Source organism: Filicampus tigris, chromosome 21 (genome assembly GCF_054856515.1).
Source record: "Filicampus tigris isolate MCC_2025a chromosome 21, RoL_Ftig_1.0, whole genome shotgun sequence".
Taxonomy (NCBI): Eukaryota; Metazoa; Chordata; class Actinopteri; order Syngnathiformes; family Syngnathidae; genus Filicampus; species Filicampus tigris.
Window position 1 is genome coordinate 5,045,076 of NC_141237.1, and position 12,217 is coordinate 5,057,292.

At 46.0% G+C, this 12,217-nt stretch overlaps 3 protein-coding genes across 4 annotated transcripts in view; 1 reads left to right on the forward strand and 2 right to left on the reverse strand.

Annotated features, from left to right (window-relative positions):
• Positions 1-1,073: 1,073 nt before the first annotated feature.
• Positions 1,074-7,283, reverse strand: otud1 (OTU deubiquitinase 1). Its single transcript, XM_086020538.1, has 2 exons — positions 7,126-7,283; positions 1,074-4,107 (listed from the first exon to the last, which is right to left on the reverse strand). Exon 2 carries the CDS (start codon positions 3,798-3,800, stop codon positions 2,682-2,684), a length of 1,119 nt encoding a protein of 372 aa, XP_085876664.1. The 5' UTR covers positions 3,801-4,107; positions 7,126-7,283; the 3' UTR covers positions 1,074-2,681.
• Positions 6,089-11,339, forward strand: tgif1 (TGFB-induced factor homeobox 1). Its single transcript, XM_086020540.1, has 3 exons — positions 6,089-6,345; positions 8,700-8,929; positions 9,999-11,339. The coding sequence occupies exons 1-3, from the start codon at positions 6,330-6,332 to the stop codon at positions 10,674-10,676; spliced, it is 924 nt and encodes a 307-aa protein (XP_085876666.1). The 5' UTR covers positions 6,089-6,329; the 3' UTR covers positions 10,677-11,339.
• Positions 9,288-12,217, reverse strand: part of dlgap1b (discs, large (Drosophila) homolog-associated protein 1b) — an 80,904-nt gene continuing 77,974 nt past the window's right edge. For both annotated transcript variants that reach the window (XR_015084222.1, XR_015084220.1), the window contains one exon: positions 9,288-10,672. The gene's annotated coding sequence lies outside the window, so the exon portion shown is untranslated. The remainder of the gene's footprint in view (positions 10,673-12,217) is intronic.

Below are 12,217 nucleotides of genomic sequence, written 5' to 3' on the forward strand. Positions count from 1 at the left end.
AGCCCAGCTCAACTGCGTCGGGGCGGCCGCGTTCCAAATCGCTCGCAGGCTGCCACCTCCGCCCCCACCACCTCTGCTCCACAGGGGGACGTCACTCGTGCTGCAGACACAAATGCACATCAGTCACTTTTTATTTATTGATTTCTTTGTTTTTATACACGTGTATTTATGTTTTATGTATGAAGTCCGTGTCACTACAACTTATTTGCCCATCTGTTGCATTGCATCACATCAGCTTGCATGTGCATAAGACGTGATTGTAGTTTCACATATTGGTGTAATTTAATCATAACTAAAACAATTGACTTCCCACGTGACACAAGTTTTAAAAGTCTACTCAGCCCACTTATCTGATCAAATTGTGCATCCCCCCCCAAGAACATTTACACCTCGTATGCTACTGTATTTTAATATTGGTCATTATGGTGGTATTTGTAAAATGTTTGGAACCCACTCCTCTACAGTATCCATTAGTTGGGGTCAACAGCATCCTCTAGTGGAAGCAGAATAAAGTGACGCGCAAGCATCAATTGTTCAAAATGAGTCGAACCTGATTGAGCGGGAGGGGGGCCATTTGGTTGGATTCATTTAAGACTAAAATTCTAAATAGTTGTTTTCCAACATCAGGCTGGCGCCGGGGTGCTGCCTCCACAAAAGAAACGGCAATCAAATCTCAATAAGTAGTCACTAGTGGTTCATCATTGGTGAAGGTGTGCAGGGAATCTCATCCCCAAAGTTTTCTTGATTTGTCACAAGGTGCTTCTTTGAAAAATAGTCTCTGGAGGTTCAGAAAAGTTGCTGAATATAGCAACAAAACTGCAAAGCTGGCAACAATGAGGCCATCTGACAATGGCAGAATTGTGGCATTATCCATAACTAGGCCAAACGAGTTGGAGAAGTTTTTTTCAATCATGAGTTAGCAGATTCCCCTAGTTGGCAAGGGTTTATTTCTTGAGGTTAAAAATACACGCACGCACAAAACCACTCTTGCAACTATTCACAAAACCCTCAAACATGACAGGCTGCCTGACCCAAAAACCACTTCTAAGAATTCCACCGAGACACGCAGTGAGTCAAACACGGATGCGTCACATACAAGGACACTTTAATTTGTGCAACATTTGCAGATAGAAAAGGTGAGAAAAGTCTGGATGTGGCAGCTTTCAACTAGATTGCGATGACTGCACCCACTCTTGCATTAGAAAAGGCTTTTTTTTTTAACTTTCTCACCTCAGGACACACATTCAAAGTCCATCTTAGTCAAAGACATCATCAAGGATATACACTGGACATAAACGTATCTAATGTATTGCAACAAACTTGAATCCCCCAAAAGTACTTTGCCATGAAAATGTGCACCTGCAATAGATACATTGCATTTCACTCACGTCACGAAGGAGTATTAAGGCCACAGTGAAAAGATTTTTTTCTTCCATTTGAGAAAAAAGTCCTATTTTTCAAGGCTGTCAAAAAGAGTGGTAATTATCAGGACAGCTGAAAAGCTGTATCATCGTACATTTGTTTAAAAAGTCGAATTAAAACAAATTTTTTGAAAAACTGCATCGTCAAATTCATTAAAAAAAAAAGTAGCGCTTTGAGATAAACGTATTTACTTGAGGCATATTATTCGAGATATATTCAAGTCCGATAAACTCACCCCCAAAAAAAATCTGCATCTTTTTGTTCTATTAGTTAAAGGAATGATGTGTTTTTCTTTTAAGCGTGGCCTTAATAACACGACTGTCAACACAAACAGGCTGTGATCAGAAGCATTCATTCCTTACCTACTTCATAACCACTTTGGCAAGATTTTTATATCGTCATCACTCATATGAAAAAAAGGTTTTCAAACTCTACTCAGGCTCACCGTTAATTACGTCATTGCTGTTGCATAAGTCACAATATACCGGATCATCGTTCGCGTACGTAACAATATGATTTTCGGAACAAATAGTGAATTTGCAAATAAATAATATCTAAATGTTTTGAACTGAGTGTATTTTACATCATTTAGACAAAGCACTTTGCCCATTAATGTTGCTCAACTGAAAAAGATATTTTTGCACCGCATCTCATAATTGTCTCATGCATCTTTTTTTTTTTTTTCACTTTTTTAGTGACCACCAGTTGCTCACTACTTTTCAAGAAGGAGGACTCACCACACATTAAAACGGCACTACAGTGGCAAACTCACGACATAAGTCAGGATTAATCGACAACTAATCGATTATCAAATTTCTGATAGGAGGATTTTTGATAATCATTCATCGAGAATTTTTGATAATCGAGAAATCATCCAGAGACCTTGTTTAAGTTAAGATTGTCGGAATTGGAATTTCAGCCTCTCGTCAGAAAATATCCTCCGATTTCTGTAGTCCTCTATGAAAGCAGACTATTGTGTGTGTGTGTGTTGTTTTTTTTTTTTTTTTAATAAGACATTTGCAACCATTTACAAACATCTGATTTTACTTTGGAAAACAATAATCGACATTTTGGATGAGCTATATACAGTAGTAGCTAGGGAGTGATTCCGAACACAGCCAGCCTTTCATCCACTAAAGTAGCAACAGTGGCAAATAGAAACAGTCAAGAATGTGCACAGCACTTGGTAAAACCTCATACATCTTAAAAAAATATATGCATCACTTAAGGCACAAAGTAAGCAAAGAGTCATTCTGCGTTTACACCGCTCCGTTTTTCTCAATGTACATTTTGGACAAGGACGCCGCCATGGACTTGGCCAGCTCCTCGTCCCGTCTCCTCTGCATCTGGGAGTGTCGGCACCAGTCCTCGTACTCGGGGTTGTCCACGCGGGTGTTCATGAGCACGTCGTAGTGTCCGTTGCTCAGCCAGCTCAGCCAGACGGCCGGCTTGGACGCATCCTCCTCGCCCAGGAAGTGCACCATGGTGGACACGGTGGGGCTCTCGGCGCTGCCCCCCGTGGTCAGGTGGATGTTGATGTTGAGCATCTGGCTCATGGCGAGAAGCTCGGGGTATCCGGCCCAGGCGCCGTCCTGTGCAGCGTTGACGAGGAACTCGCCGGCGTCGCCCTCGATGACCGGGTTGAACTGGTCCAGGTGGTCGGCGATGTGGTGCACCGTGCGCTCCCGCAGCTCGCCGTGCCCTGCCTGGTCCCCGTACGTGGCTTTGCACACAGCCCGGTACAGACAATTACCGTCCGGGATGATGTGGTAGCGGAACCTGCATCTTTCCCGGAGGTACTTGTTCTGTGTTTCAACCTCGGCCAGGTAGCGGGCCACCTTGTCGTCCCGGGCCACCTTGCCGTCGCCTCTCTGCTCCTGAAGGACGCTCAGCTCAAAGTCGGATGTCGCCCCCTCATCATTCAGGCGGGGTTCTCCTGGAGCGCCACAAGGCTCCTCTTCGGGTACCAATCTGTTACTCCTCACCTCATCCTCAAACAGAAGACTCTCCGGGGCGTCCTCCAGGAAAAGTCCATCGGTCCTGTTCCTGAGCTCATCGATAAAGTCCACCAGCTCGCCGTCAGGAGACGGAGGCTTGGACACCCTGGTGATTTGGACCGGTACCGTCCTCTCTTTCCCGTCCCCTCTGCGTATGAGCAACTCGGCAGTGGATGTGAAGTAGACAGGCCTGGGCCTCGAGGAGGAGGAGGCTTCGTAGCAAGAAAAGGCAGGCATGTTTGCGGAAGTAGCAGTCGCGTCTGGCTGGCTGGTTCCCGGTGAGTCTTCCTCAGGTGGGCTGGCGGATCCGCCGGATAAAGTGATGGTGACTTTGCTGGATGATCTCGGGTAGTGCGTCAAGGCGCTATTGTAAAGCTGCATGTCGACGCGCGTCCTTTATAGCAAGCCCGCGGCCAGCCAGTCACAGCGCGATGACGGCCACAGCTAAAAATACCGCCGCTTGTCACCGACATCGACGCGGCGAAGTTGCAGAGGAAGTTTTTTCAGCGGCGCCCCGCTGTTCCCGATTGCAGAAGGGGGTGGGAGGGGGGACACTCTACACTTCTGGCCCCACTCACGTCACTCCTACACGGGGCGCCTCCCAACGAACTGAGACCGGAGCTTGGAGGTTGTAAAACTCTTGTCAAGCCAGACCAGATGACGACTGTCGTGTTTCTGTTTGCAGCGCCTTCAAAGTAGGGAGCAACAATAAATAGATGTCAGTAAAATAAGTAAACAGATGACAAATGTAATTGAGTACAGTAGCTTTTTTTTTTACGTGGTACAGTTTACAGTGTTGCAAATTATTTAGCAAATTTACCAAGTTTTGGCTCGCAGCCCCCAGACTGTGAGCCGCTTTGCCTTAATTAATAAAACCGTAAAAACCAAACCTCCAAACTACACCGTTCCGGTTGACTTTGTGGCAAAGTTTTTATTTTGAAAGTATGAATGCGCAATGTCTTGCGCGCTTGACATAACTTTACTTCCGGTCCGACGTGAAGGAATGCAACAGTGAAGTATGGGGTCATCGTGAAAGATGCGCTACGTCACCCTGGTTGTGTAACAACGCTTAAAATGAATACAGCTCGCCAATTTAAAATTAAATTAAATAAACAAAATTAATTTAAAACACTTTAGCTCTCGCTGATCAATAACTTTAGTCACTGAGTAATTGAATGGGAAATGGTGGATTTTGGCACGTTATTTATGAATAACCACATTACATAGTGTACTAAAAAGTGTGTTGCGTTCCGTCAACATAGTGATGATTTTACAAGACATTAACGGGCTTAATTACACGCGCGACAGTTTTAACCACACTGAATGACGAAGCATGTTGTACAGACACCGTCTAAATATAGGTATCACCACATTGTTTCAATAATACGTGGGTGAGGTCATTCTCAAATGCTATTGTACAGTTTCAAAGGTGAGGCAAGAATAAGACAACTGTTATTATTATTGCCTTCAATTTCACTTTAGTATTGATATTAAATAGGGGTGTATCTGGGGGCTGAATAACAGTTCACATTTGGTATCGTAAGAAAAAACGAAACCTAAACTTTTAATTAACTTTGAATAACATTCAAACTGAAACAAAAAAATGCAGTAAATTCTACAACGGATGGAAGATTCCGAAATAAATGCAGACACATTTGACACACTTTTTCTAGCAATCTTTTGTCAGAAAATGAAACACAGGCATAACTTGAATTTGAAAGTGACAGCATGCCATATTCTACCACTAACGCAGGCGTTACTTATGTCTTAATTACAGAAAATAGTTGTTTGAAAAACAATTAGGCCAGAAATAAACAAATGAAAAATGCTCAATTCGGCGCCAACGTATTACCATAGTCAGCCTACCTATTATGCTACTTACCAACTTCTTACGCCGCATGCAGTTCGTGACCCCGAAATGTCGTATGATGCCGAAAAACAAGGATCCTCCACAAATAATTCTTGGCGCCGACAACATCAAACAATTCTCTTATACATCTTTGCGTCTCCAAATCTCCAAGTCACACGCACCCCCAAAAATACTCGGCTCTTAAGTGCAATACAGATACATTATACTGTACAATTTTAGTTCCCTTAGTTCACTCCCACAACCATCCACCAGGAGGAGACATTTTGCTTCAAGAGAGCTTGCCCACAGCTTTTTTGAGCAGCTGTCGCATGGCTGTGCGGCGCATACAAATGAAGGCATTGATCTTTCACTGTTTTTTTTTACGTGTTGACTAGCGCACCAACCACGACTGCACACATAAACCCATACTGCGTATAGGATTAGAGTACAGTATAACGAAACCAATAATTAGAGAGGCGGAAGGGGGGGGGGTGACAGCGAGAAAGCGTAAAAACAACAGTAGCTTGTTTTTGCACGGTTTTTTATTTTTTATTTATTTGTTTGTTCGTTTTGTTTTTGTGTGTCAGTGGAGCGGAGAGGGGAGCGCTGAGCTGATGTCAGCGGGTGGCGGGGAAAGGGGAGGGAGCATCCTCCGTGGGTTGAGTCACGCAGCTGTCAAAGATAGCTGTCACCCTGCACCCCCCCCCCCCCCCCCGCAAACACACAACGCAGTCAATGAGCAAAAAGCCTCGCGGAGAGAGAGAGGGAGAGAGCGAGAGAGGGAGAGAGCGAGAGAGATCTCAGGTGACCCCCCCACCATCAACACCACCACCTCCTACACCCCCCCCCCAACACACAGCCTGCCTACCTCCGCCACGGACCAGCACGCGCCACAGACCCCCAAAAAACGGGATACATTTTTCCTCGTTTTTGTCTTGTTCTTTTGATGAATAAGGATTCTTCATAACATTTGGATACACGCTGAGGCATCAGATCACCACTGCGGGGACATTTCTTTTCCTCCGCGCCGGGATCAAAAGTGGTCTTTTAGTGAGGGGGAAATGAAGTCGAAAAAAGGTAAGATGTGGTGAAGAGATGTAATTTAGGAAGGTTATCGACGAGGAAAAGGGGACTTTCTGTTGCCGTTTCCCTCCTTGGAGTCTATTGTCTACGGTGCAGACATGACAGGCTGTGAGTGCCATGTGCTGGCGAGACGTCACAGCCCAAATACACTCGTTTGTTCTCCGCGTATTTACGCCAGAATTTATCACCGGAGCGAGGCGAGAATAACGCCGAATGCTCCCCCCGTCGTTTCTCGGCTTTGAAACTTCTCGTCCACGCGTGGGTTTAACCACTCCGTTGGGAAGTTTGAATGCAGTGCGGGAGTGCGCCACTTTTCTGACGGAGTTTGGTCTAAAAGTTATTAAATGTGTTTTTACGTTGACTATTAGTTTGACAAATGGCTTAAATATGTGTAAAACTCTCGACGCGAGCGGCTTGTCGTCGTGAAAATGTGTCACGGAGCCACTGGAAGTCGTGTTTTGGGGGGGGGGGCTGACCTCATTGTTGGAAGTTTGTTCACCGCGTGTCCTCCACACACAAAAGAACACAACATTTAAGTCGCGTAACGTACACGGGGGAAGTGTCAAACTGTGTTTTAACGTGTTTTGTGTCTACAACTGGGTGATATTTGGTTTTGAGAAAGGCTTTGGAAGTTTTGCTGCAAAGCGTACAAAGAAAGGCGAGCAGCTCCAGATTCTTTTGTTTAGTCTGGAGACGCTGATTTGCAACAGGTCTCCCCTCCCCCTCATCCTCCTCCACTCGAACCACCAACATCTCCCCGGCCCACGTAATTACCTCATCCTGTTGGCTGTTCCACACTTTTCCGACTAGAGTTCGGCACCCACGGCGGTTTGGGTGATGAGGATTTATGGAGACAACCTCCATTCACCTCACTCTACCCCCCAAAGTCGTACTTCCGCATTAAGGTGAGCTCACGTGACTGTGAGCCATTTAAAACAAAAAACCCGGGAATGCTTTTTTTTTTTTTTTTTTCTTTTAAGGAACCCCAAGATGGCGGACGTTTGACCCACATCTGTCAAATACCTAATGAATCCCCAATTTACTATTTATTTTAATGGAATGTAGTTATTTTTAGGGGTCTTAACGTAAAATACAGGTGGTCCATGGTATGACATTTTCAGAATGGTACAATAATAGTACTATAATATACTACCATTATTGCATATAAATTACTTGACTTAAAGGTTAAGCAGTAGTTCGACTTTGTCTGTTTACTGTCAAAATAAACAAAACAAAGAGACCCACGCTTTGTGTATTTAAAACAACCGCATTGTTTTGCCTTTCAGTCCGCTTGTTGGACGCTAAAAAAGAGATGTATGGATGTTGCTATTTTGTTTTTGAAATGTTTTTTTTTGCACACATTTACCATAATGACATTTTGAGGTTATGACCGGCACTCTGAACTAGTTTGTGTGTCAGTAAAAGACGTCATCCTGTGGCACAAGAAGGCACGCTCAGTTACCACAGCACTTACTGTTTTTCATTTGTTCTGCATTTACGGCCTGCACGTGTTTTTCATAAAAGTATTTGCTGTCATTATGACGTATCGAGGCTACATATGGTTTGTCATTGAGTTACCGTAAATATTAAACTGCATACAGAAAATCGATCTATTTATATATGGAGTCATTATCATCAGTATCATCGCTCTTTGCCATCATGGGGAGAAGCTAAAAACCTGCGGTGGGTAATCCTTAAGGTGCTTGCTGAGCTGAAATCTTGCCAGGTGTGTTTGTTGTCTTTTGACTCTTAAGGGCTAAATGTATTTTGAACTGTTGACATCTCACCTGATCTGACTTTTGAACCCTTGAGATGCTCGCTGAGCTGAAATGTCACCAGATGTGTTTGTTGACAAGTCGTTTGACTTCTGAGGCCCGTTTCGAACCATATTTTGGATCCGAGAGATTCTCACTGAATAAAAGTCCCTCATTTGGTGTTGATGAGTTGGGGTTTTGACTTTAGAGGCACATTGGGAGCTACTGATATGCTTGTTGAGCTGAATCCTAACCAGCTTTGTTGACCTTTGAGGCATGTTTTGCAGCCCTGACTCCGTTCGCTAATGTCACTGAGTTTTCTGACATCTCGTCTTGTTTTGTGTGACTTTCAAACTCCTTTTGCACATGTTCCACCAAACAATGGGGCCTGCCGTGGTCAGCCTGAGTCACACAAGCATGCGAGGTGTGTGGCTCCAATGCGTCCGGGCTGGTTTTTATGGCTGACAACCGCCTTTGTAACATCCTGCCGCCTCGCTCCTCTTCCTCACACATTTCCTGGCTTCGGAGATGAATCACGTGGCGCAACCTGACAGCTCGGAAAAACCAACCTCTCTCCCTCCCGTCCTCGCTAAGGTTTGACGATGCTGTCGGGGAGCGAGACGGACGACGACGACGGCGTGGACGCCCCCCTGGACCTGTCATCCAGCGGTGGAGGAGGCGGGAAGAGGAAGCGGCGCGGCAACCTGCCCAAAGAGTCGGTGCAGATTCTCAGGGACTGGTTGTACGAGCACCGCTACAACGCGTACCCCTCGGAGCAGGAGAAGGCTCTCCTCTCCAAGCAGACGCAGCTTTCCACACTGCAGGTACTTATGCGCGCACACACACACACACACACACAAAGGCTACACTCCAAGCAAGGGGGAGGGGGGAGGAGGTTTGGAGGAAGTATGGGCTGAATCATTTCCTGTCAAAACATGACACTTTACTGCATTGGAGGTCGTCTGCCTTTGTGGCGCAACTCCGCAGTGTGTGAGGAGGAGCAGGGGGAGGAGGAAGGGGGGGGGGGGGGGGGAGTAGTGAGTAAGTGAATGCTGAGGAATTTCCCTCCCCGCAGCCGTTCCCATCCCAGCTGTCTGGGAACAATGCGGAGTCATTTACATAGCTGCAGCCAGTTACGACTGGCCCGCGGAACCAAAGAAAACAAGGCAGTTGACCCCTCGATTGTTGCTGTGACGACGACCATTTTATTGCCGCTTTTATTTATTTTTTCGCACCAGCGGCGCTGAATTCAAAATCTAACATGAATGACTACACAGAGTGAGATCAACGGTAAAGGGAAAAGTGCACTAGTCATCAAAATAACCATCGTAGGAGGTAGCAGGGCTACTACAGACACTGGTTTGAATCGGAAAATTGGTTTTGATTGAAAACACTCCTAGTAGCCCGCGACATAGTGATTACATCTATCGAATCACCGCTGACTTACAATACAATACAACTTTATATGTCATTCTGTGAAACGATTGATGGTGTATCGATGATATCGGCGTTTGCCGGACCTATAGTTTTCGGTGGAATCGGAGAAGGTTCATCGTTTCTAGACAGATTTTTCAATTTGGGGTTGTCCTGTGCCAAGTGGGCGACGAAGGTTGTTTAGGGACTTGTCAACAGTGGGGATTGGTTGTTCTGCGCGTTGATAGCGAAGGTTTGCTCTCTGTTAGGGACCTGGATTCTGGGAAGGGAATCGTTTTTTGGGAGGGGGGACTGGTCAACACGGGGGCATAGCGATTGTTCTGCTCACGTTGTTGAGGTTGGGGTCAGGGATCTTGTCAGCAGTGGGACGTTGAGATCTGCCGTCCTCTCGTCAAGTGCTTCATTTGGTGTTGCCCTAATTTTTGGTTTCCGAGACTGACGTCACGTGACGTTTTCCAGGTATGCAACTGGTTCATCAACGCACGCCGGCGCCTCCTCCCGGAGATGTTGCGGAAAGATGGCAAGGACCCCAACCAGTTCACCATCTCCAGGAAGTGCGGCAAGGCAGGCGACAGCTTCTCCGACAGCTCCCAGTCGCCCAAACACAGCGGCGGCGGTGGCGGCGGCGGCGGCGGCGGCAGCCCGGTGGGAGGCGCCCACGATGACGTCGGCGGCTTCGACAAACGGGTCCTGCACCCTTCCTGCTTCGAGCCCGGCGTCCTGAGGAAGGCGGCGTCGCCCTCCTCCTCCGCACCCTCGCCCGCCTGCACGTCGCCCTCGTCGGGCGCCCCGCCCACCCGGCCGTCTGTCATCTGTCACACCACTGTCGCCAGCCCGAGCGCCCCGCACCCGTCGCCGCTGAACTCTGACAAGGCGGCCGAGCGGCTGCAGGCGGCTCAGGCGCTCCTCCGGTGTCTCGATAAAGGAGCGGGCGCCCACCTCGCCGCCGCCGCCACCGCCACCAGCACCAGCACCATCCTGGAGGGAAACCTGAGCCCCCGCAGCGGGCTCTTCAACACCCCTCCCCCGACCCCGCCGGACCTCACGCAGGACTTCAGCGGCTTCCAGCTCCTGGTGGACGTGGCGCTGAAGCGGGCCGCCGAGATGGAGCTGCAGGCCAAGCAGCTAGTCTCCTAAAAAGGGGGGGGGGACCCCAAATTCACAAACTGAGAACAACACCTCTCATGATTTCTATCTTTTCTAAACCAATCAAATTGTTTTTGTTTTGTTTTTTTTGTTTTGTTTTTTATTCAAACAAAAACAACACAGTATCACGGTGCCTTGGCTCGAAGATGTTTATCCATTTCATATTTGTATCGACTTGTATCTTATTTGCACCCCGGGGACCAAAAATATGGGACGAATGCTACCTGTCTTACGTCGTTCATCCAAACACATTTCAGGTCCTCATGGATCTCGTGTCTTAACACACACACTTTTTTTTTTTTTGCTCTTGGCATCAACGTATTCACTACTGTAGTTAATGTTACACTATAGTTTGTCATTTAGCTGTTTTGTCGTTTTATTCCTTTATTGCCCACGTAAGGGACATATTCCAGACGAAAAATGTAGCAGGTTGGGCCAGTGGACCGGACGATGACACTACATGTTTCTCCACGCTGTTTTATTTCTGATTGACAAAGACAGCCGAAAAAGAAGCATATTCATGTACAATAGGACCACGTGTATAGATAATGTGACGACATGACGCCCTCTGATGTGATTTCTTTTCATACTGTGCAATGTTTGTGGCGAGCAAGAGGTCACGCGGGACTCAAATAAAGTTTTGTTTTTTCTACATTTCGTGGCACTGTTGTGTTGTGTGGGCTAATTACCATAATCCTGCATAAATTAACACCGAGCGTGCCGGCGGGGGTATTAAGTGACGCCGGCGTCGTGTAAGGCCACTTCCTGTCTGGCCCTGACAGCTGTTCCGTCGGCAAAGCTTCCCAATAGGATTTGTCGTCTGCTCGCAAAGACGCGGCCTCGTTCATTCATGAGCTCGCCGTGGCTTGACTACCATCGTTTTAGTTTATAAAAAGGGCTTTTACTCCATGAATGAAACATTTGACTTTTTGAAAATATTTTATGGGGCTTTTTTTTACAATAAAAGAATTGCACAGTGGGCTGCAGTAAATGGAATTGGTGTGCCCACCCCTGATTTGAGCAATTAGAGTAGAATTTATTCAGATTCTTAAGTTAAAATAAGCAAACATAGCTATAAAAAAAAAAAAGACATACATTATTTAAAATCTGAAAAAAAAATCTAAGTAAAAACTGCCAATACTGCAAAACAAGCAAAATAATTTAAAATGTAAAATAAAAAGCTGTCAAGTCAAAATAAAAGTAAACCCTCAAAATTAAAAGTAGACTAAATTATAAATTATCTATTTTTTCCGCATTTACACCGTGTCATAATTTGCATTGTTCACTTATTACACTTACATGACACAATTTTAAAAAGCAAGTCGGGTTTTTTTTCACTTGTTTTTATGCTTGTATGACAGTTGAGAATGTCAAAATGTTACTCAAAGGGGCCATTTGGAAAGTTTTTATTTTGACAAATACTTGGGTCTGATGAGTCCCTGCTCATTCATCACACTGGGGCCGATTTACTTAATGACTGCCTATGACATCATCGACCAACTTCAAGCAATGACCCTGCCAGAAACACACCT